Raw genomic sequence first — 25,254 nt, forward strand, 5'->3', positions numbered from 1 at the left:
TTGCTTTTCTCCTTAAACCTGTCCAGTGGCTTCCAGTAGCTTCTCTTCTCATTTAAGGTAATTCCTCACAATGTCCTGTGAGGTACTGCTGCACCCCTGTAATTAGTCTCCCACTGTTCTTTCCCTTGCTCAGTCTGCTTCAGACACCCGGCTTCCTTGCTGTTCCCCAGATATACATGTATATACCTGAGAAAGAACAATTTCACCAGGAACAGCAAAGTGTGAAGGCCCTACGACAGAAGTGTGCCTGGCGTGCATATAAAATGCATATGTGTTGTGTACATATATGCACATATATATGTGTGTATACATGGCTTGATCCTCTACTTCCTTTAAGTCTTGCCTGAATGCCATTCTGTGTACAGTCGCAAATCTCCACCCCATCACGTATTTTCTTTCCCTCTCCCGTACTTGTTTCTTTCTGGCACTAACTTTTAACACTCTCTGACATACTATATATTTTACTGATATTCCTTGTTTACTGTCTCTCTTATTCTCTGTATATCTTCAGCACCTACAATAGCACCTGACACATGGTAGGCACTCAATAAATATTTTTTTGTTGACTGGCTGGATGAGAAGTGAGCCTAGAGAGTTGCTAAGTTCAAGGTTTTGCAGAGCCTGGTGTGCTGTAGTGAGATTGGAATTTTATGTTTAAGGTGGTAGAATATTAATAAAGATTTCAGGCATAAGGGTGGAAGGAAGGGTCCGCTTTTCTTTTCGAGAGGTCTCGCTGGTTTTTCCAAGATAGCGCATGATACTGGAAATGTGAAGATCGGTTCACTGTGAGAATAGTGCAGGTGAGAAGGTGAATACCAGGATTAGGGCAGTGGCAGTGTAGGCTCAGTAAATACTTAGGGGATAAATCAGAACTGGGTGAAAGGAGGGTGAGGGACAGGAGAAGTAGTGGCTGCCATGTTTAGGCTTATGGAGAGTTAGTTAGCTGAGTCACCAGCCCATGTGGAGAATACAGGAGAATGAGGAAAAACAGCCCATCTGAGAACAGTGATGATTTCAGTTTGGGGCCCGCTGAGTTTGAGGTGTCGAGGGAGGAGCCGGGTAGATATGTCCGAAAGGCAGCTGGTTATACGAGTCTAAATCTCGGAGGAAAAGATGGGGCTGGAGACACAGTGTGGGTGTCGTCAGCAGACAGATAGTAATGCAAACTTGTAGAATTAATGTGCTCATCCAAAGAGACTGTGTGAGAGAAAGATACAAGACCAAGGATGGAATTAGGGGAACACAGTATTTAAGGGGAGCAGAACATAGAGAGGGAGCTTAAGAAGATTAAGAAGACATGGTCAGAGAAGGGAACAGTATCATGGTCTCCAGGAGAGTGGAGGATTTCCAAAAAGAGTTTGTGTTAACAGTGTTGACCGTAGTTAAGGGAATAAGCAGGAGGGGAATTTCACATGATCCACTGGATTTGGCAACACGCAGGTCACCGGTGGCCACGCTGAGGCTGGTGGTGGTGGGTGGTGGGAGAGGACACGGCACCGCAGGGTGTGAGCAGTGAATGGGAGGTGGGAACGGAAACCTAAGTGAAGACCAGTCTTCCCAGAGCGTGACCACGAGTGGAGGAGGAGAAGGGGGCATGAGAGAGGCAGCGTTACATCCCTGACTCTCTGCACCTCCCTCCCCAGCTACCGAGCCCCCTGGGTGCGCTGGCGAGTGAATACGAGGGACTGATCAGCAATTGGTAAATGATGGCGATAAGGAAGGAGGCCGTCATCGGAAAGCCTGAACTCTGAGGAATTCATTTTTGGTCAAAATCACTCATTGCCTGTTCTGCTGTAGCCCCAGACTTGAGAAACCCCTTAAGATACGTAGCAGAGCAGCAACCTGAGTAGAAGATCTAACAGGAGAATCACTGGGCCCCAAAGGCAAACTTAGGCTCTTTGCCCCATATTTTTAATAACTCTTAGATAAACAGATTCTTCACAGTGGCAAATGAATGACTAGTTAGCATGTGACACCCCCCAGTCAGTCGTGGGGTACCAGGTGGTGGCCCACTCTCTTGAGAGTATCGAGAAACACAGTTGCAATTATAGAAGCCTTGAAAAACAATGCAGATCTTCCCTGGGGACCAGGAATCCTACCTAGCTCCCCACAATACCTGTACGTGATACCTCCACACCATGCCTCCTCCTCTCAGAACTTTGCCCCCCAGTATCCCGGCCCGTGTGCCTTGCACTCTGCTTCCCAGGGAGAAGGTGACCGTCGGGGAACTTAGCTCCCCTCTGCTGGCTGCACCAGCCTCTCTCGGACCTGCCCACCCTGCGGTCGGCCCCCTGCCCCGTGCCCCGTGCCCCCTGCCCCGTGCCCCACACCCAACCAGGGAAACTGCTCGTCTCGTGTGAAACTCAGACGGGGCATTTCTAGTGAAAAAAGTCTTAACTTTGTTACATGTGAAAAGATGTAGACTGCTTATTTTTCAAGAACTTACTTTCACAATGGGATTCTTTTTATCTTTGAGGGAAGCTCATCTCGACATAGACGGAACCTTTTTCTTAGTTTATGCATTTTATCCTGTCTATTGTTGTCACCCCTGGAAACTCATGACTTTGCAACTCTGAGGTGACTTGGGGTCCGATGAGCCGTGGTGACTGTTTGCTGCTGCTGTTTGACACCGGGCTGCTTTCACATGCTCAGGGGGAAGTGCTTCGAATAGCCGCCAACCAGTGCTGCCCCGCGTGTGTCTCCAGGATGCCTGGATCCTGCCACCATGAGCAGAAAATCCATGAGGTAAGTGTCTTCTGACCCCGGGTTGATTCTGTGTCTGTGGCTCATTGACAAGGGAAAGCAGAGTGTCAAACCTGTGTTGACGAGAGAAGTGTTTTCTTTGCCTGGGCGATGGAGGACGTGAAGCTAATTTGACTTTCTGTGAGCATTTAGCTTCTTGAATAGGATTAAAACTGTCCTATTTATTGTACAGGCCCTGTGCAAATATCTGTAGGTTGAATTTGTGTCTTAGAATGTTGACATCGATGTTGCAGAAGGTGTGATGTTGAATGATACAAGTGCCACCTTCCTTTTGTCTACTCCATACATGTTTTATTTGATAGTCACAAACAGTGCTGAGCTGGTGGGTGGAGCAGATGTTAGTACTTCCGTGTCAAAGGTGAAAAAACTGAATTGCAAAGAGCTTATGGCAGCTGCCCAATGTCACATTACATCTAACTTGGCCTGGAACCCTGGTCTTCTGACTCCCAATTCAGGGTTCTTTCCCTTAGGGGAGAATTTCTCAGTGTTATTGACATTTGAGCTTTGCTGTGGGGGCGGCGCTGTGCATTGTAGGATGTTGAGCAACGTCTCTGGTCTCCACCCACGCGATGCTTGTGGCATCCCCCAGTGGTGGCAGCAAGAAGTGACTTCCGGCTGGGCCAGATTTCTCCTGGGGGCAAAATGCTCACCTTCTCCTAATTTAGAAATACAATACTAGAAGTCTATCCTGAGCGTTTTTTATTATTATTATTATACTTTCTTATTCCAGATATTTCAGGATTAATTTAGAGATACTAAATGCTGGTTTAAAAGTACCATTGCAAAGTTTACAATAGAAACTATGAAAATAGACAGTTCATCTCCACTCATACTTAAATGTTACCTGAGGTAGCAGGTGAAGTTGAATGTGGTGGAAAGAGACTTTACTCCTCATCTTCCGCCTGGTACAAAACTCTCACGAGTCAGTGTCTCTGCGCACACAGGAGAGAGCGGGTTAGTGGGGTCTGATACGCCCACTCTGGGCTGCTGTTCATTGTGAATACCGCAAACTCAGAGAGCACTGTGCTCAGAGCCCCAGGGGATGGGATTGCGCCACGGTCTCCTAATCACACGAGGAAGTCGCTGTTTCTCTTTGCACAACGTGTTGCTGGAAGACAGCCCAGCGGGGCCTACGCGGGGAGTGTCTTCGTGCCCCCCACCCCCCCACGCGCTGCTCGAGTCGGGCTGTCACGTGGGTGCTGTCAGCTTCACATGCCACAGAAGACCCTGTGAATGGAGGGAGCTTCAGGGCAGGGTGGTTGTGGAAATAACCAGTTCACAGTGGGTGGAATAGACGTAGGGTTCAAGGTGAAAACACCAAGCTAAATCTGTCAAGTGAAAGAACCAAAATAAGGTCAGGATCTGGGGGGAAACCCAGATATCTCAAGTCAGAGGTGGTACCAGGGGCCCGAGCAGTCAGCACTCAGTAAATCTAAAGACACCACACACTCTCTCACGTCGTACTTGTGCACGTGTCCAATTTTCTTGTCTTGGTTTAAGATGCCTAAGAACAATGACAGTATTTTCTCTGTCTTTATAATGATCTTCCCCACTTCTCACCTAACCTGGCACTTAGCCCTGCTCAGGAAAGATGAGTGAAAGACTTAAACAGTGAATAAACCCTTTCTCCAGCTTCTCCATTCTCTGATCCGCGGGGCCTGTTGGTCATTGAGCTGCGTGGCCGGGTAGTCCTAGGACCACAGATCTGCTGTGGGTTAATTGGAAATCCTCTCGGCCCCTGCTTTTGTTGGGAGAGATCAGAAAGTTCTCCTTCTGGTCCTCCTTCCCTCCCTCGAGGTTCACCTTTCTGCAGTGCAGGTCACACAGAAAGCTCTAAACTGGGCACGAACACGCCCATGTGTTGTTTTACCATATGCAGCCTTCACATTTTACTTCCTCAGAAAATGTGATATTTCTGGTACTTGATATAACTGAGAAAAAAGTAGAATTTCAAGAAGTATAGTTGTTTTTTTTTTTTTGAGGGGGAACCCTCTAGTGGTCTGCTTCTTCAAATGGAGCTAGAAGGTTAGCTCTTTTTTAAGATGAGACAAAAATCTCCTGATTTTAGTCTTTTTTTTTTTTTGGAGACAGTGTCTCACTTTTTTGTCCGGGCTAGAGTGAGTGCCGTGGCATCAGCCTAGCTCACAGCAACCTCAAACTCCTGGGCTTAAGCGATCCTACTGCCTCAGCCTCCCAAGTAGCTGGGACTACAGGCATGCGCCACCACGCCCGGCTAATTTTTGCCATATATATTTTAGTTGGCCAGATAATTTCTTTCTATTTTTTTAGTAGAGACGGGGTCTCGCTCTTGCTCAGGCCGGTCTCGAACTCCTGACCTCGAGCGATCCACCCGCCTCGGCCTCCCAGAGTGCTAGGATTACAGGCGTGAGCCACTGCGCCCGGCCCTGATTTTAGTCTTAATAACATTAAAATTATTCTAATATGTTTCTTTTCTTCTTTTCCTTCCTCTCTTTCTTCACTTCCCCTGGGTCCTTAACAAACGCTTCTTAGCATTATCCATTGTCTTGAGAGGTTTAAATGCTTGTCTAACTTGGTCTGAGTCTCCCCTCATCACTACCATCACTAGTGTTTTTCCTGAATCTTGCAGCCTTTTCTCTTTTTGCCCTTGCGGCTTGTTTGGGAAGCAGTTTCCAGAGAACTTTCCTCTCTCGCTGAACGGCAGTAATTGGGCTGGCGTCCCACGGGGGAGGTTCTGGAGACTCCCAGTCCCTATAAACTAGCCTGGCGTTTTAAGGTCTTCGGAATGGTGATCTGAGGGGGAGCTTTCCCCTGAAAGAGGTTTAGAAGAGGCTCTAGGACAGACGGGGTGTGGCAGGAGGGGGTCAGCTGAAGTGATACTGTCCCCAGAGCACGCGGTTCAGGCCCCGGGACAGTCAAGGTCGGGCTGAGCTGAGGTTGCAGGAGGAGCGGAGGCCACTCGGGGACCCCTGGGCTTGCTGGGGAGGCTGCACCGCATGCAGCTGGCGTGGCAGCAAGTCAGGACATGTCTCCGGATCCTTCCTGGTGTGAGGAAGGCGCCCGAGCCTTTTGGCCGACTCGGGTTATGTGCGAGAGTTGCAGGGTCTGTTACAGCCGGGCTGGGGCTGTTTCATCTGTGACCTTCCCAAAGCTGCACTTTCCGATTAGCTTCTGGGTCTGTGCCTGGCCTTCCCAGCATGCTGGGGCGAGCCTCAGTGTGTTTTCCTAAGGAGTCCTTTGAAAGCTTTTTCCTGCTCTTTCCCCACAAATCAGCTTGTGAAAGGGAGTGGAAGGAGCATCAATCCCTTTCTTTTCTTCTTCGCTGATTCAACCCAGCACCAGGTACTGTCAAGTCTGGGAAGACAGGCGGGTGGTGAAGCCCAGGTGCTCAGTCTGGGTGGACAGAGGCGTGGAGGGAGAGGTTTGCTCGCTCGGCCCCTCTGCGAGGCTGAAAGAACTGATTTGTTGCGTGCAAGGAAAGAGATGCATATTGAATTCTGCAACCTTGTTCTCCTCAACGTAGAGGATGTAATTATAACATGCACTGAAGATTCCCAGACATTTAGTATTCTGGATCTATAACTTCATAACAGGAACAAATTACATGAAGAAAAATTATTTTTTTGTTCTGTCAGTGAGCCGGGCAAATGCTTTATGACCTTATCTTTCCTTTGGACTCATGTCAGCAGCCGAGCCAGCTTGCGAGTTGACTGTGCAGAGGAATAGATTCAGGATGTTGTTTGCAGAACTTGCCTTTGCCAGTGTCAGAATCTCACGTTTTCGAAAAGGTATTAATAAGGTTAAGTAAGACGGCATAGAGGAAAGTAGGTCTTTACGGGAGCATTGCTTTGTGCTTCAGTTATTCCTTCATTTCACAAAGCTCCCTGCCACCACAGTGGTTATGGAAAAATAACGGTGTTGTAAATGGGTATGAAGACTGAAATCTCACACACACGCGCGCGCACACACACACACACGCACACTCATGCACACACACATACACGCACACACACACATATACTCACACGCACACACACTCACACACACTCATACACGCACACACACACCCCGGCATGTGCCGAGCACCTTGAGCTCAAGGCCGGGTGTGTCACATGTGTCACCAATGCTCAGCACATGCTGGGGAAGGGGCTGTCCCTGTTCCAGGCACGGGAGGAAGAGGCAAACGTGGAGGGCACTTACGCAACTTGTCCCCTCAGGGTGTGTCACGCTGTGCACTTTGGACCACCCCCTGGAGTTTCTGCTGTGGCTTTGACATTGAGCGCTGGAGCCTCCCTGCCACAGTTCTTCGTTATCTCCATAATTCTCAAGTTTACTGTGAATTGGAGAGTCCCTTGCTTGATTTTATCTCTCGAGTTAGATGATCGATTCACAGGATCAGAGAGCTCACAGGTACCACAGAGATCAGCTAACAAAGCTTTCTCATGCTACAGATGAAAAACGTTGGTGATTGACAGGTGGTTATCATGATTGATTTTTGTGGTCTCCGTCTGAAAGGTGTTGTGATCGCAAATGTTTTGGAAATGACAGTTAAGGTTTCTTGGTAGTAACAAAAAAACAAGCTCTTATTTTAATGCAGTGAAATGTCTAGATTTTAGAAGCAGTCTTCTATGATAACTTAATAAAATAAAGTTCATTTCAAGTTGTTTTATACAGTCTTTAAATTTGACTTTATTTAAGATATAAGTGCTTCATTAGATATTTTAAATACTTATTTGCTTTCTGATGACAAAAATAAAAATGTTTTATTGGTGAAAATTTGGAAAATAGAAAAGTATACAAGGAGGAAAAAAAAATCACCATTAATCCCAGTACTCTGAGAACCATTGCTAGCCTTCTTTCAGTTTTGGGTGGAGGGGTGGCTGTAGCCAGCCAGCTAAATAGATAAATGGCAATACGAGAGATAGGTTTTAACGTAATTGAAATTATGCTGTTTTATGTCTTGCCTTTTTGCATAGCATTTTACTGTGAATAGTTCCCTTGCCTACTCTTGGAGAACACGATTCCCTAATAGGAGGCATTTGTGTGAAGCTTCCAGTTTTCATTAAAATATTTCCAATTTCACTATATGGAACAATAGGTAGAATTCCTTGTATTTCAGCCTGAGAAGAACCCAGCGAAAGTGGTGTCGTCAGGCCATGTCACTGTGATAGAGGAGGGGCTGGGGCTGAGAAAGATTAAGTCACTTACTCGAGGGCCCCAAGGCAGGAGGTGCTGAGCGGGGGCTGCGAACCTGTGTGTGGCCAAGTGAGTTCTCAGTGGGTCCCACTCGGCGCTTACGTGCATTGTTGCCTCGTGGTCCCAGCACGTCTGTCTGGAGGGAGGATCCGTAACAGTGTGAGGACTGGGCTCCCAAATAACTGGACGATCGTGACCACCTGTGACTGTCATTGTGGCAGCCGTAGCACAGATGATTAGTAATCCGTAATGTCAGTCCTGGCGTGCTGACAGCCCGTCTGCAACTGGCAGGATGCCGGAGCCCTGACTTGCGTAGGGGAGACCAGGCTCCTTTGTGTTTGATAGACGTGAAGAATTATTCTGGGTGCTGGTCCGAGGAGAAGCAAACAGCTGTTTATTTTCTGTGCTTCTCGGTGACACCTACAGTTACAGTCCCCAGGTTGTATTGAGGTGACTGTGTACCAAGAATGTGTGACGTTTTCAACAGAAGTCCGATATGATTTGTGCTGAATCAGATATCATCACAGGCTAGATTTAACAGAGGCAAAGGAGAGTAGGCTCCAATATTTAAGAAAACTTAAAAAAAATTTTATTCATTAGGCTAATTTTTTTTCTATATCTTGTGATAGGCCGCCATTATTCCAGTCTGTCACTGAGAACATACGTCTTTGACGGCTGCTTCCCTGAGCAGTCGGTGTGTTTGTGGCTGTTTGTGTTTATGTTTCGGGTTCACCTGAAGCACCCGAGGGTGACTCAGTTGTACTTGTGGCACTTGGTGAATCCTGTGATAACTCAAACCAGGGGTCTGCTGGGTCACTGATACAATGCTGGCTTTGAGAACATGGTGTCCAAGTGTAAAGTGGATCTGGAACATTCTGCACGTGTATACGGGCACCCTCCCCGGGAGGGACCTGGCTCTGCAGTTTGTGGGAGAACTGGGTGGACAGGTGCCGCCTGTGGGCTGTCACACACTTTCCCCGGGACCCTGAGATCCCTGGAACACGGGAGAGAAGGAGAGAGAATGAAGGAATAATACGGGAACTAATCAGGATGAAAAGCAAAGTCAGAGAAAGGAAACAGGATGCTACTCAGACTGATATAACTCTTATGAAGAACACAGTAAATATATGTATTTTTACTTTGGGCTTTATAAAATTTTTAAAATGATGAGATCAGGATTATTTTTATTTATTTATTTATTTTGCGTTTTTCTGAAATTTCCAAGCACATAATCTTAGGGGTCACAGAAAGAAAAGTCGATTTATAAGTGGGTCTCTGACTTGGGACATTGCAAGTCCTGTCTCAACCTTGCGAGCTCAGAGCCTTGTTCCGCCTCTGCCGAGTTCCAGCCTTGGTTTGCGTCAGAACACGCTGTTTCTTGTGGCTGATCGAAAGCCTGTGTTCTGTCACTAATGTTTCCCTTTTTCCTCGCTGACACCCAGCACGGAACCGAGTGGGCGTCTCCCCCGTGCAGCGTGTGCTCCTGCGCCCACGGGGAGGTCCGCTGCGCCCCCGGGCCGTGCCCCCCGCTGTCGTGTGGACCCCGGGAGCTGGCCTTCATCCCCGAAGGGAGCTGCTGCCCCATCTGCGTGGGGCCTGGGGGTGAGTAAGAGCTGCAGGGAGGCGCCGTCTCGCCTTTGGGGCTCCCATGTTGACACCCAGCTCTTCCCCTTCTTGCTCACTGTGGTTGGATGATCCTTGTTAGACCAAGGTGCAGCTTTGCACCTGGCAGGGAGAGCGTTTCAGAGGGTGAGATTGGAGCAAATGATGCAGAGCATGGAGCCCCCAGCACAGGCCTCCTCCCCTGCCCTGGGCCCTGACCCCGCCTGCCCACGCAGTCAGCCCTGGGACCAACCCTGCGATTCCCCCGGTAACCACACTGCTTTGCCCTTCCAGAGCCCTGTTCCTACGAAGGCCGTGTGTTTCAGGACGGGGAAGACTGGCAGCTGAGCCCGTGCGCCAAGTGTGTGTGCAGAGATGGGGTTGCCCAGTGCTTCACGGCCCAGTGCCAGCCTCTGTTCTGCGACCAGGTAAGGACGACAACCTCAGGATGGTCCTTTGCAGGCTGTAACCTCACTGTTGAGGAACTTGGAGTCTCTTCTGAGATTCTGTCACATTGTCCTTACACTTTTGGAGATTGTCCTTATACCTCTGAAACACGGCTTCTACCCTTGGAAGCCACAGATGGGTCTAGTTACCAGTTACATTAACAAAACTGAGCCTGAGAGTGCACAGGAGGGAGGGTCCAGCTCTGATTGCAGATGTTCTAAACTGCCAGGCTGAACATCTGGAAAATTTAGGAATATGATCAGGTTTCTTACTGTCTTTCAATACGTAGATATAGTGTGCTTTTTAAAGACGTGTGCATGTCTTTGAACATGATCATCCAAATGTATGTAATTTAATTCTTTGGGGGTAATGCTTCAAATTGTCAAACAGTTTTCTCTGGGGATGTTTAAGGTGGTGGGATCTTGTTCTTCACTTAAAGCAGATCTGATTTGCAGAACACTGGGGTCTTCACACCAATTTGGAAGAGAAAATCAGCTGCAAATAAATGTATACATGGCATTTTATAGTTTCTTACTCTTCTAGAAGCTCCTGTGGAGGTGCCGTGGCAGTCGACAGATAACTACAGAAAGAGTTTGCCTCCAGCCAAAAAATAGCTCATTTTTGATCTAAGGAAAAGCTGGAAGCCAACACTGAGTTGATACAGAGCAGTACTTTGTGTCCAATAAAACAAAATCAATAACATGGCATATTGTGACAATTGGACAGTATTTTAAAGGTGACAAAAGGCAATTAGACTAGAAATGCAAAATGCCAAATACAGGGGAAATATGTCTATTAATAGCAGAAAGACTCGACTGTTTGCCGCACCGACCACATACTGTGCTCACGTCTCGTGTCCCGGTTTGTCACCGGGCACATCCTTGGTTCAGGATCACAGATGGTCCCTGGCGGAGCTGTGCGGCCTCTCTCGGTGCTGCTCCTGCGTTTGGAGGGTGCTGTAGTGTCGGAGCATCTTGATTCAGCCCATTCAGGGTTTCGTCCCCTTGTGTAGTAATTAACAGTTTGCTTAATCACCCGTATCAGGAAGGGAGGGGGCGGAGGACCGGAGGGAACCTCCTCCGGGAATCTCCTGCTTTGCATCTTCAGAAGCATAGTCACAGACTGCAGACTAGGGGACCAGACCTTGGGGATAACGGAAAGTGCTGTTTCTCATCTTAAAAACATTAAACATAAACTCTTGCTTCATGCACAGTATTCACTTACAGTTTGCACCGATGCATATAATTAATGTGAAAAGATGAAATTTGGTACCATACTTTAGAGCTAATTAATATGCAAGCATTCTGAAGACTTGGAAATAGATTGATTTTAATCGCTCTTGTATCATCATTAAGTCTATATTTTTGCCATGACATATTTTTTTTAGAAACCCAACTGTCAGATCATTTAGAACCGTTTTTCCTGATTTAATGTAACTGTTGAATGTTGGATGTTCGGAGGATGCAGAGGGAGCTATATAATCAGTGCTGCTCATAGAACAATCACCCTACTTTATGAGCACCAGCACCAGCACCACATTTTGGGTGTTTAATAGGTACTTTGTAATTCTCATAACAACCTTACGAAGTAGTAGCTGTTGTCATCATTTCCATTTTGTAGCTGATAAAACTGAGGTTCAGAAAGGAAACGTAACCTGATTTAGTTACTATAGTTAAGAAGTGTCAACACATCTGAGGCAGTTCTTTCTCACAGCCTCAGGAGGCCACACCTGACCACGCCTTTAACTATCATGCTATGCTGCCTCCCAAAATGATTAATTATGTACCATTGTGTATAATAATAATCACAATAATAACATTTGCTAACATTATGAAGCATAATTTCAAGCATTTTATATGCATTTGTTCATTAAATATAAGGAAATCACAAGTAATTCAGTAGAAGTGTATTTCCAGGGCTTGAACTCTAGAAAAATTTTCTACCCGTCTTCAAAGATTTTCATCTTTTTTTAATGTAAGGGGTTTTTTTAATTACAAATGGAATTTGTACTCATTAAGGAAAGTTTGGAAAATGTAGATAAGCGTAAAGGAAACCAGTCGCCCGTATTTCCACCATTCGAAGAGACCATGATAGATTTTGGGGGGGCTGGGGGGTAATTAATTCCATCCTTTGGTAGGCAAATGTGGGTATGCTTGTTTGCATAGTAATGAATATAATGATGTTTTAGAAGTTGGTGATAATTTCTGACAAAATGAGGAATTCCTATGTTCAAATCGGGTCATTCTCTCAAGAAGGGACGTGAATTCGTGCTGACATCGCCTGCTCTGAGCTTCGTGCAGACGCCTTGTGGACAGAGCCGCTGGGAGGCTCGTTAAGACGGTCTGATGAGGGTTGTTCGTGACAGTTATTACCACTCGTTTTTTCCTCCCTATTCCTCATATTGATTAATCTGAGTAGTTTGAACTTCACCTTGGATATTTTTTCAAGCAGAGTAGGTGATTGGTAAGTCTTCTGAGTGTCTAAGTGTTTGAGAATTATTTTCATGTTGCCTTCGTTCCTGGAAGACAGTCTGGAGGGATTTAACGTTTGGAAGGATCATGATCCCTTCCCGTCCCAACCCTACAGGCGGCTTTCCACTGAGTTCTAGAGCTTGGTGCCGTGGAGGAGAAGTCTGAGGTGCAGCTGCTTTTTGTTCTGTCACGTGCAGCTCGATTTACGTGGGTGTACTCTTGTAGGATGTCGCTTTACCTTTATAATTCAGTGTCCTTCGGGATAACCTCTAGGTGAGGTTTCTTTTCATGTGTCTTACCTAGGATTTTGTGGAGCCCCTTGAGACAGGATTACAGCTTTTGAGATGTTTCCTCCAGTTCTGGCTTTGATGAATCATGTCTGTTCCAATTCTCATTTCTCCAGAAATATCTACGACTGTTAGGTTGCTCCCCTTTCTTTCCCCTCTTTATAATCATGTTCTCTTTCACCATTTTGCAGTTTGGGTCTTTCCTCTGCTGGGGAGAGTTTCTTAAGTTTATATTTAGTACCTCCAATGCTGATTTTAATTTGAAAATTTTGCTTTAATTTTCTTTTAATTCTTATTTCTCCTATGATTGGTTCTTCTAGTTTTTAAAAAATCCCAATGTTTATTCCTTATTTATTGCTTCCTGCTTCTGTTTAATAAAGATTGCATATTCTTGCATCTTACTGAATTTGCAAAATAGCTTTTTTGGGGGGTTGGGGGAGATGGGGATCTTGCTATGTTGCCCAGTCTGGTCTTGAACTCCTGGGCTCAAGGGATCCTACTGCCTCAATCTCTGTAGTAGCTGAGATTACAGGTGTTAGTCCCTGCGTCCAACTTGCAAAATGGCTTTTAAACACTTTCAGATCCTACAGTAAATAGCGTTCAGAAATCTGCTGCTTCTCTGAATATTCAGAATGTTATTTCTTTCTCTTTGATGGGGTTCAGGACACGCTACCCCAAAATATAGCACCTTGGCATATTGCATATTTTAAGCAGAAAGAATCTGAGCAAACAGCAGTAGCAGGAAGGTCACTGACCTCCGCCCACCCCCTTCTCCCCTGAAGTAGGTCATAAAACCTAGGGAGGATTTTCAGACCTTGTCCTGAAGCCCGTTGTAGTTGTAAGACTCACCTGTGAGAGGCGCTCTCCCTGACTCAGGACAGAAGGAGCATCCTTGTCTCCAAATACAGAGGGACATGGAGAAGAATCTGGACAGACAGGCCTTGCTGCATTTCTCTCATTACCATTGCAGCACACTCTGCCCTGTTGTTTCTCCATGGCTGTCCATTCTTCAGCAAAGCTACTGTGAAAAACACTCAAGTTTAATTGTTTTCTTTCGTGTTAAGGACCTCAGTGCTCACACATGAATGTGCAGATTTATATAAAGATGCAAAAGAATAGTGAAGTAGCTTATCCTGAGAAGGATGCCTTCACTTTTGAGTTTAGAGGTGACAAGCGGGAGTATGAATGTTCCTAAGCCTCAGTCTGGCTGGTGCTCTGAGTGCCAACACCAGGCATTTACCGTCACCAGGTCACCTGTGTGATCACAGGGAAGTTACACAACCTCTCTGGTCTTTACTGTTCTCATGTAAAGCAAGGATAACAGCGTCTGCTTCATGGGGTCATATAAAGCACTTAGGACAGTTCCTGGTAAAAACCAAGTACCATGTTTATTATCATTTGTGCTTTATTTGTTTTTGGAGGGGGACAAGACTGGAGGCATGTGCAGACTTCTCAAGGGTCACACTGGCCTTGGAAGTGCCCATTCCTGTCACAGCCCAGGTGACTAACAGACGCTGAGTGAGAGGAAGTGGCTGCTGAGGGTGCTTGAGGCACAGGATTTAGCTGGGTGTGAATAAAGTTTCCCACTGTTGTGGGTTTTGTTAATATCTCTTTTTGACGGATTGTTCCTTTTTTGGGTACGAAGGATGAAACTGTCGTCCGCCTGCCGGGAAGATGTTGCCCACAGTGCTCGGCGCGACTCTGCTCCGCGGCTGGCCAGGTGCACGAGGTAACGTCGATGTCCCCACGCGGGCCTTGTGACACGTGTCTCACATGTCTGCCTCCGCCCTTCCTGCCACCAGCCCCCACCCGCACGTCTGACTCTGCCAGGACCAGCGACTCAGTACACGAGTGGCTTGTTTCTTCTCTTCACGGGAAGCCCCTATGCAAAGATCAGGCTGAAGGGTTGGAAACATAAAGGAAGGTGCTGGCCAGCAGCGCCTGGTCGTGAGCCTTGGTGAACTCGCCGCTCCCACGTCCTGAGGGGGGAAGGAGGCCTCCCCTGGTCTCCCTCAGTGTGCGCAGGGCTTTATGGCTCTGGGGGTCCGTCTGCGTGGGCTGGCCCTGACGCGCGATACCCAGAGACGATCCCGCCCGACGCCCGCCCTTACACCGCGGTGGCAGCAGAGGGGGAGGGAGGGGCTGCCCCACAGGGTCACCAGCCAAAGCCGAGGTCAGCAAATCCAATGAGTGAATGTTCTGCCTTAGCAGCGCCCAGCGGAGCCAAAGATTACCTTATTCAAAAGCAAAGAACACGGAAAACACACTCAGCTACTTCCCTTACTTGCCAGCCACTCTAAGAAAGACTAAATGGGAACTAGGATTGTGACTCTCGGTAGAGAATCTGGAACTGAGAATTAGGGGACGGGCATCTCGCAAATTCTAGACAGGTGTCCTGAAGTCTGAATGAAAATGCCTGATTGGGAAAGGACTTTTACGTGCTAGATCTGTGCTGTCAGACGCAGCAGCTGCACATGCGGCTTGGATTGTGTGTTCACTGGACAGGATTGTGCCAGACTCATTCCTCTCTGAAGGGCCAGGCTTGGTGTCTGCTAGGGCGTTTTTGCCTACAAGTGACAGAAACCTCGCTCTGAAAGTGGCCGCAGGGGGGACACTCACTATCTCGCATAACCAGAAGTCCAGAGGCAGCTGCAGGCAGCTCCGTTCCGGGCTCGGGGATGTCTCAGGGGTCTGTCCGCCCTGCCGTCCCCAACACGCTGGCGTGTGCCCTTCCTCCCGCCCCTCCCGTCCTCGCGGTGGCTGCATCCACTGCAGGCGGCTCGTTCCCGCACAGCTATTGCTCAGGGCTGCTGGGGAGGGTGGGCTTTTCTCCTCATAGGTGGGGGGAATCTTTTCCTTGACCCCCACCAGGCGAGCACACTTCTTGTGAGGTCCCCTCAGGACGGACGGGGACAGTGTCCGCTCCCTTGCTGGACGGGAGGCAGGAGCCCGCAGTCCTGGCAGAGAAGAGCTGAGCAGTGGTCACTGACAGGCCAGCGGCGGGTCCTCCTGTCCCTCTCCGTGTCCCCGCGGCCCCCGTGTGCTGGGCTCAGAGAGGGCCCTCGACACAGCTGTGCCGTGGCCACAGAGAATGAAAATCAAGGCAAAGTTCTCTTTGGACGCTTACGGACTTTTTTCTTAGAGGCTGTTTCCATCCAAATGTTACCATTTCTCAAGAGCACGTTGGACGTAGCTCAGTTAACGAATGCGCTAAGCTGGGAGTCTTAACGCGTCTGCGCTGCTGTAGGATGAAGGCGATACCTGATTTTCCGCTTTCTTTTTTCCTTCCGTGGCTCAGCACGGCGAGCAGTGGAGTGAAGACGCCTGCACCACGTGCGTGTGTGACCGGGGCCAGGCCAGGTGCCACCGACAGGCCTGCCCTCCGCTGAGCTGCGGACAGGTACTGGAGAGCTTGACGCCTCATCTGGGGCTGTGTAGGAAACGCACGTCGTGGTCCAGTGTGTCCTGTGAGGGTTGGAGAGTCTTGTCGTGTTCAGTGTTGGGTAAAGACCTGCCAGGCTGCCTCCCGGGACGGAAGGCCGGGGCCCCTGCGGGTGAGGGTGGGGGTGGGGGGCAGCCGTGCACAGCGCTGCTGTTCTGGTCCCTCTGCCGCGCTGGCTCTGGCATTGCCCTGTCCCCCGATGCCTGTCCCCTCCCACCACTCTCCCTGCCTCCTCAGGGCCAGAGCCGGGCTCGGCGCCCCGGGCACTGCTGCGAGGAGTGTGTGTCATCCGCCGGAAGCTGCTCGCACCAGGGGGTCGTGCGGTACCAGGACGAAGTGTGGACAGTCCTGGCCTGTGAGTTCTGCACGTGTGACCGCGGCCGCGTGACCTGCCAGCATGCGGAGTGTGCTGCAGTGGCGTGTGCGCAGGTAGGACGCCAGACGTTTCCATCTGGACGGCAGTGACCGTCTGACGGGTGGGTGGGCCGCACCTGAGCCTCCTTCCCGGCAGTGGAACAGGTGGCAGACTGACGGCTCACGCTTCACGGGACCTTCTGGCGCAGAGATATCTGTGGTGTGACGGGAATGTCACTGCTCTATCGTTCGGGCCAGCTGGGAACAGCCCCGGGCGCTGTTAGCTCTCGGTGCGTCTGGTCAGATGGGAAGCCCCAGGCCAGGGACGAGCGAGGGAAGAACGTGACACGGGGCGTCGGCCAATCGGGCAGCGTAGCTGGACCTCGTGGCTGGTGGCCTGCCTAGCTGGCCCGGCCGTGACACAGGGCTGCAGGTGGCCTGGCCGGGGTCCGGCCGCAGGCCCCTGGCAGCGTTTGGGAGGAAGGGGAGCCAGCACCTCGGCTGCTCCTGTGGGTCAGGGAAGAAATAAAATGGTTTTTGTTTTTAGGAGAGAGCAAGGGGGACCTCATGAACAATTAGCTCTGTTGACCTCTGTTGACTAGTGCTGCCTGCAGAGTTTCTAGAAGCTTCTAACAAAGCAGCCTCTGTTTGGCCTACAGATGTATTGTATATCGTAAGGAAATTATTTTTTCTCCCCTTTGAACTTGGTTTTGAGCCATTGCAAAACAGATTGCTTTTAAGTTGTCCTCTGTTGCCACTCCCATCCGCCCACCAGCTTCCCTCCAGGCCGTGGACTCAGGATGGGAGCTCGAGGGAGCCCAGGTCCCCTGTGAGGGCGTTGTTCTCCCCAGTTCTGCCCCCACGTCTCGGCTCCTCCCGACCTGGGGAGGAACAACCTTCCACACAAGGCTGTTATTTTTCACTTCGCCTCCTGCTTGTGGGTCTTGGCGAAGATGAGACGTGTTTGGGTAAAGAGGGTCTTGCGGTTTTGCAGATTCATACCCCCCCCCACCTCTCACTTCTCTTCTGTCTTTACGTCACGGGGGTCGGCACGTTGGAGGAAGGTGAGAAGGGAACCTCACCAGGGCCTCTTCCTCCCCTCGGGCTGAGGCCAGGCTTCCGTGCCCGGGCAGTTCACCCGTGGGATGCCGGGTTATTCTCCAAAGTGTTAACTTATCAGCTGTCCTAGGAATCATGGGAATGTGGGAGCGGAGATCCTGGCAGTGTAGACCCTCTAACCAGTTGCTTCCAGTCAGATCTGAACAGTCTCAGTCCCAGAAAATAATTCAGCCCGTTATCCCCTAAGCCCCAGCACCTGTCTGTCCACTGCTGTGCCCCGTGACCCCTACCTGTGGGGGCACAGGCCAGTCCTTCTCTGTTCGTAGGAAAAGTGGGGAGCACCTGCCAGAGTGGGGGGCACCTCAGCGTTCTCGAGTCACCCCAGGACACTACCCGTCCCTGTCCAGCCCCTCCCCTGCCATCTTTCTCTTCGTGGATCCGGGATTTCCCACGCCGGTCGCCTCTCTCTGCAGACCTTCACTCAGCTAAACCGCTTTCTTCCAGTTACCTGCATGGTTCCCAGATTGTTTGAGCCACTAGGTTCTAAACTGGAAATCTACCAGAAGTGAAATTTCACCCAGAATTGAACCTGAGGGACAGTACCCCTCAGCCTTCTCTCTCCTGTCAGTGACCTTGTGGAAGCCTCATGCAGCAGCTTCCAAACTTCTGCTTAGCTTATGTCACTGATGGCAAAAAAACAAATGAATAAAAAAGACACATTCTAGCATTCTCAGGCTTTGGGGGAAATCAGATGTGTAAACAGAAATTATGATACCGGGTGGCAGCCAGCGATTACGGAAATAGGAGTGAAAATGCACGGGGAGCTCCCGGAGGAAATGACCCTTCTGCCAAGGGCACGTGTGTTACGGCTGGTGCTTTACTCAGTTCTACCCCACCTGCCTGCCGCCTCCTGTAAATACCTGGGTGGTTTGATTCCTCGTCTTGGACACCAAGGGTATGCGCATCACCAAAACTGCAGAGAAGCAGAATTCTAGAAGAGGCAACATCGTGCAGCTTTCACCATGGTGATCGTTATCCGTGGTTATCAATAGCAAGGTTCTGAGCAGCATGGGAATCAGCCTACACGTTTTCTTTGTTAAAAAAGGAGAAAAAGGCACGACTCTTGTCTTTGCTATCTCACACCAAATCCCTACACGTAGAAACAAAAAATAAATCAATGGTAGAGTAGCACAATAGGATGGTTTCTATTTTTCTATAATTTACGATGTCTTTGAACATGAATTCAGGTGCAGTAAAATTATCTTTTTGAATAAAGGACCTTGCATTCACATCAGAGGCATGAAACGGTGAGGGGGCTTGAAGCTTATGGTAAAGTGTGTGGAGAAGGGTGGTGGGCCGCAAACGCCAGGTGCCTTTTCCTTCCCCAGTGGGGCAGACGCCCCCCGGAGAGGGTTTCCTTTCCAGTGGGCAGATGAGTCTCAGCGCGGTCTTTGGTCTGGACGTAGGTACGGTTCCGTGGGGAAGGGCGGCACCTTCTGACTGGCCTACGCAGCAGAATCCTTTTAGAAAGAAAATGAGTTTTGTTCCACAAAGCCATTGTGCTCAAAGCAAAAGTCAAATGCTAATTGGAACGAGCCCCCTGTCACCAGAGAACTGACTGTTTGGGCCATGGAGGCGTCTGCCGTAAACAGCAGCTCTGTCACCAAAACTGAGTCCTGGCTCCGCAAGAGCAGGCCTGGCTGTCATTCGCAGCAGTGTTTGCGGGCTCACAACCGCCTTCTCTGCTTGTCTGGGCGGCGCGGGCTCCCTGTTCTGTGTTGTCCGTCTGTGTGGTAGCTGGCAGTCAAGAATCTCTCACGCATTGTGTTTTCAACAGACGGACATATACTCTGTCTTATTTCAGAACATTGTTGTAAGTGACTTAGCTTACATGCATATAAACCCCTTTATGTGCTTTGGAAGCAAACTCAGTGTGTTTCTGGGTTATGCCTTCGCCACCAGCCAATTGTCACGTTTCTGCGAAACAATCTATATGTAAATACACCTTCTCTCCCTGGCATCCACACAGCTCCCTGCCGGCCTCTGATTGACACGAAATTTTGATGGGCGGAAATCTGTACAACTCTCTTCTCTTTGAAATATCTTTTTAGACACTATAAAAAGTTATAATCATTTATGTATTTCTGTGTTGCTTTTAAAAGCTTATATTTTCCCTCATTAAAATAATGCATATTCATTCTAGAAAATTTTGAAGACTCAAGAAGAGTGGAAAAGAGATGGAAAAACCTGTCCACGGTGATAGCACAGCCTTCCAGGGCGTCCAAGGCAGCAAATGCTTCCAAAATACTTGTCTTTAGTGCAGTGTTTGTGTTGAAACATAAAATACCATTGTGATTATTCTGTTTATGCAAATTTACATTATTCATTTTCATTTAACATGGCTTTTGTCCTTTTAAATATAATATAGACCCCCAATTAAATATTAACTACTTAGAGAAATGAAACATTACCACTCTTTAGAAAGTAGATATATCATTAGAAAGTGGGAAGTGCTTTAAAAAATACTGTTTAGCCTATAGATATATGTTAGTGTATAATACTAGCTTATAGATGAGATGTTTGTGAATATATATGAAAAATTGTAAACAGAGATTGTATTTTTAACAGCAGATTCCCTGGCAGATAGGACTTCAGTGAATTACACTTTCTAAATTATGGAATTCAGAATTATTAAAACACAGCAAACATTTATTATTTTGTAATAAGAAATAAAAATTTTAAAGTGTTGATGTTGAGAAATGAAAGTAATAAGATTTTGAAAGTTAAACATCAACCCTCCAAATGTGGCATAATTTTATAATTTTAAAAATAGTTTTGATGTGAGTTGGCCAGCAGTAAGAATTTCAGAAGATGGAGTAAAAATTAGTTTTCTGCCATTTAATTTATGCCTGAGACTACATCTGCAAATGAAGGGATGTCTGATTTTGTATTCAGGGAAAGACGTTGGTTTGATTTGAGCACTGTTAATGAAACCAAAGTCACAAGTTCCAACCTTATATCTTCAAGATACCGTGATGCTTTTCTGAAACTCATAATTTTCCAAGACTATGACACTGATCTTGGCCATGCTGCTTATTCATGGAGCTCTTGGTCATGGGTGGAAATTACAGACGGATCAGAGAGGAGGGGTCATCGGAGCAGGGAGGCAAAGGCACTGGGAGGGTGTGCTGCGTGGACCCGACTCTCCTCAGGAAGGCAGCCCAGGGAGATGACAGGGGGGCTGCGGAGCTTTCTCATTCCAGTCAGGGCGCCCAGCTGCTTCTCAATTTAGCGCTGCCACCTGAAGATGTTAATTTGATCTGTGCCACTGCAACCCTTATTTCTGCAGGGTGAAGAATTAATTCACTTAGATGGGAAGTGCTGTCCTGAATGCATTTCAAGGAATGGCTATTGTGTTTATGAAGAAAATGGAGACTTGGTGAGTATCAAGCTAACAACTGAAAACCGTTAATTCGTTCAAAAGTAATCTCACGGGGAGACGTTACCTGCTCATCTCTCTCTCTCATCCGTCTGTTCAGCAATGGTGCTGCACACCTACTGTGCGCCTGGTGCTGGGACACAGAGTCCCTGCTCTCGCCGTGTGGTGTCAGTGCCCAGAGAGCAACAGGCGTGTGCAGGGTGAGGAGCAGGAGCCAGAAGAGTAAAGCAGCACAAGGCATCTGGAGAGCGGCTGGGCGGGAGGGCGCAGGCGGGTGGGCTGTGGTCTTTTATACAACATGAACGAGGAGTCCGCCCCGTGGAGGAACGGGAGCGAAGCCTGAAGGCAGTGAGGAAGTGAGCCACGTGGACATATGGGGGAAACATTCCAGGAAGGGAGTCAGCAGGTGCAAAGGCCCTGAGGCAGGAGTGTGTGTGGCATGTTCAGGAAACAGCAAGACGTCAAGTGCGGCTGGAACAGAGTGATTGAGGGGGAGAAGCTGCAGGTGAGGCCTCGCAGCAGCCTGGAAGGCAGCGCTTTGCCCCGAGGCAGAGGGGGCTTTGGGCAGAGCAGTGCTGTGGTCACTTTCTCATGGAAGGGCCACTCTGGCTGCCACGAGCGAGTGACAGACGGGGACTAGACTGGAGGTAGGTGGCCCAGTGGGAAAGGGGGACGGTGGCTTGGTTTAGGGAGTAGGTAGTGAATGTGGTAAGCAATGATCAGGCCCTAGATTTCCGTCGCAGGTAGACGTGGCAGGATTTTGTTGGATTCGATATGAGGCAAAACTCCATTTACTAAGGTTTTATTTCTCCCTGTGTTTGCACTTTTCCATTACCCAAAGGTAAGAATATTGACCTTAATTTCTTCAGTTTGCCCTATGTATTAACATGTAGTCCGTAGTTTTCATGTTGGCCGTTAGAACATTGATAAATTCATTGTGTTTTCCAAAATATGCCGGTTGATCACCAGGACAGCTGCTTCATTGACCGGTCAGAGCAGGGTCTGGTCCTCCCCGGCCCCCTGGGGAGGTGCTCCAGGACCCCCAGTGGGTGTCTGAAACCACGAGTGCTGCCAAACCCCACTGCTGCCCGCAGAAACACGGCCCGTTCATGTCTTGCACCCACAGATTTAATGCCTTTCTCGTCTTAACAAAGCACTTACCAGACACTGTGGCAACAACTTCTGCAGTCTGAGGTGCAACAGCAAAGCCAGCATGAATTTCTTTTTTCTTCTTCACAGTTTCATGGCTAGAAGATTCATTCTTACCATAGATCTCAGTGAGCATGGCACACAATTGTTTTCTTTCCTTATTAAGTCACGATTTTTCACTTAAAGGAAGCACTTGATGGCTTCCCTCTGGCATATCTGAGCTGCCGGCATCCCTGCTGCACCGTGGGGCGTTGTTAGGTGAAATAAAGTCTCCCTGGACACAGGCGCTGTGATGCCACGAAAGCCGATCTGGTGCCTGAGATGCTGCTAAGTGACAGCAGGCGGGTGGCGTCCGCAGCTGGATATGCCGGACACACGGAGGATTCACGTCCTGGGCAGGACGGTGTGATTTTATCACATTGCTCAGAACACTGTACAGTCTAAAACTGATGAATTGTTTATTTCTGGAATTTTTCATTTACTATTTTCCCACTGAGATTGACCGCAGGTAACTGAAACCTCAGAAAGCAAAACAGTGGTGAGAGGAGACTACGGTGTGAGAATAGGATTAAATGCTGTGGGGAACTGATTCCTCCACACTTTTTCTTTGTGATTTGGGTGAACTGTGTGTCACCCGGCCAGCGTTTCTGTGTACTCTGGGGAGGCCGCGTGGGGCAGGGCTGGCAGTGTGGACACTGGGTTCGAATCCCCACTTTGCCGTGTGCTGGGATCTTGGGCAAGTTACTTAGTCCTCCCTGTAAAATGGTGGTAGTTTTTGCTACTGTATCTGCAACAGTATCCACTGTCGGTGCTGTAGAGATGGTAAAGCACTTGGAACAGTGCCTGGCACATTTTAAAAAGCTAAAAACATTGGTATTATTATGCTGCTAGCATTGTTTCTTAGCAGCATTTCATAATTTAGTCGTTGTTTCTTAAGAATTTAGGAGATTAAAGGCTCCTTATAAATGTTAAATTCGTATTTTCTCAATCATGGTATCAATTTTCCCACTCATTTTTGGAGGCAAATTAGACCCAGTGGAATTAAAGAAAACCAAGTTGTTTTGAATAAGCACAGTTCTCCATAATACTCTGGTACCATGCCAAAGTGGAGACTTTGCCTTTACGGGTTTAGACCCCTTGACTGTGAACTGCTTCATACTGAGGGAAATTAAAGCCAAGGGCTCAAGCAGAAAGTCAGAGTAAGAATTCAAAAATACTTCTGAGGCGTGTTGTCTCTGTTTTATAGTTGTATGCTTTCCTTGTTTTTTTTTTTTTGTTTGTTTGTTTGTTTTTTTGAGACAGAGTCTCACTTTGTTGCCCAGGCTAGAGTGAGTGCCGTGGCATCAGCCTAGCTCACAGCAACCTCAAACTCCTGGGCTTAAGTGATCCTACTGCCTCAGCCTCCCGAGTAGCTGGGACTACAGGCATGCGCCACCACGCCCGGCTAGTTTTTTCTATATATATTTTTAGCTGTCCAAATCATTTCTTTCTATTTTTAGTAGAGACGGGGTCTCGCTCAGGCTGGTCTCGAACTCCTGACCTTGAGCGATCCACCCTCCTCGGCCTCCCAGAGTGCTAGGATTACAGGCGTGAGCCACCGCACCCGGCCTTCTTTCCTTGTTTTTGATAAGATAGATTTTATTTCTGTTCATAGTAAATGAATGAAGTTGCATGTTGCTTGGGGAAAAATTGGTAACTCCTAATGAAAACTGATGGTGTTTTTAGTGGTGTAATAAATACATTTCTCTTTGTTCCTAGATGCCCTCAAATGCTAGTGCAGTTAAACGGATTCCAGTAAGTACAGACTTTTAACTTGTGCATGAATCACTATAAAATTGTTGTCAGTAATGATCTGCGTGAACTGTCAGAGGGAAACTTAGTATTTCGCCTTAGTGTTTTTAACAGCCACATTTGATGGCATTGTGGTCAGGAATTAAGAATCTTAATGATAAATTAGACGTTGATCCATTGAACTTTTGGTCTTTAGCTTATGCTTTTATACAGTTGATAATGAATAATTCTCGAACTACAAGCTCCTACGTGTGTCCTTCCCTTTCCTTGTGATGATTTTCTCTTCCCAGTTTTTTTCTGGCCTCAGTTTAACAGTCAGTGGAATTTCCTGTACTGCAAAACGCTGAAGAAAGGGCTGCTTGGGTCTGTGAATGTTTTCCCCGAAAGGATGTTGGGTGTTCGTTCTCTCTAGGTTGTTTGCAGGGCAACGTCGAATGGTTTCTTTTAAAGGGGAAACACAAGCGTCTTTGTTCCCATGAGCAGTCGTACCGTTCTGGAGGTTCTAGAATAAGGGGCCAGGAAACCAGTTTGTCTTGATATGGGAGAAAAGCACTTCTGCCTTCTCGAGATAATGTTCCTCAGTTTTCTACTGTTTGCCTTTCAGTTTGCTAAATACTGTCACGTTAATCGTTTGGAATGTTGACATCAGTTAGCTTAGTACACAATTTTATCGAATTTTTGCTTTAAAATCTGCTGTTTTCTCTTGTTTTCCCTCTCTCATTCTGGTAGGAACCTCTGTGTCTTCCCTGAGAGCAAAAAGAAATTGCTTGTTATGATTCACTTTGGATTCTCTGTGAAAGTACTAATGTTTATTCCCATAATTTGCTTGGCTGAAAGGACTAGTTTGGTGTGGGAAAGCTCACGGCACGTCCACGTCCATTGAAAGTGGGCCTGCAGAAGTTTAACGTTTAGAATACAGTGACTGGACTGTTACTCTTTACAGTAACCGTCAGGAAATTCAGGGTTTTCGCTCTGCTCTCCTCTGTTTTAGAGATTGCACTTAACGTACCTGCTAATCACTAGGTACATAGTACTCTCCCTTGGTGTTTTTGGTGAAATAGGTTGAAAACCAGATTTTAAATGTTTCTTGCACATTCTGGGAGCCCCCGAGTGCTGTTACAGTTTATCTCTGGGTGTGCCCACAGTCTTTCTGCTGGTGTTCTGCGTCACAACAAACCACTTATAAACAAAGAAGGAGAAACTCTGTCCTTTTAAATTTGGGACTCTTCGACCCATTGTCCTATTTCAGAGTTAGGTTTAGCAGGGAGCTGACAC

At 47.9% G+C, this 25,254-nt stretch overlaps 1 protein-coding gene across 2 annotated transcripts in view; it reads left to right on the top strand.

Annotated features, from left to right (window-relative positions):
- The window catches only part of FRAS1 (Fraser extracellular matrix complex subunit 1), a 244,094-nt gene that overhangs the window by 75,540 nt on the left and 143,300 nt on the right, over positions 1–25,254 (top strand). For both annotated transcript variants that reach the window (XM_045536898.1, XM_045536896.1), the window contains exons 4-11: positions 2,653–2,745; positions 9,381–9,540; positions 9,835–9,968; positions 14,391–14,474; positions 16,044–16,145; positions 16,425–16,616; positions 20,950–21,039; positions 23,947–23,982. In XM_045536898.1, the coding sequence (XP_045392854.1) occupies positions 2,653–2,745; positions 9,381–9,540; positions 9,835–9,968; positions 14,391–14,474; positions 16,044–16,145; positions 16,425–16,616; positions 20,950–21,039; positions 23,947–23,982 (891 nt within the window). The remainder of the gene's footprint in view (positions 1–2,652; positions 2,746–9,380; positions 9,541–9,834; positions 9,969–14,390; positions 14,475–16,043; positions 16,146–16,424; positions 16,617–20,949; positions 21,040–23,946; positions 23,983–25,254) is intronic.

This window comes from Lemur catta, chromosome 24 (genome assembly GCF_020740605.2).
Source record: "Lemur catta isolate mLemCat1 chromosome 24, mLemCat1.pri, whole genome shotgun sequence".
Lineage (NCBI taxonomy): Eukaryota > Metazoa > Chordata > Mammalia > Primates > Lemuridae > Lemur > Lemur catta.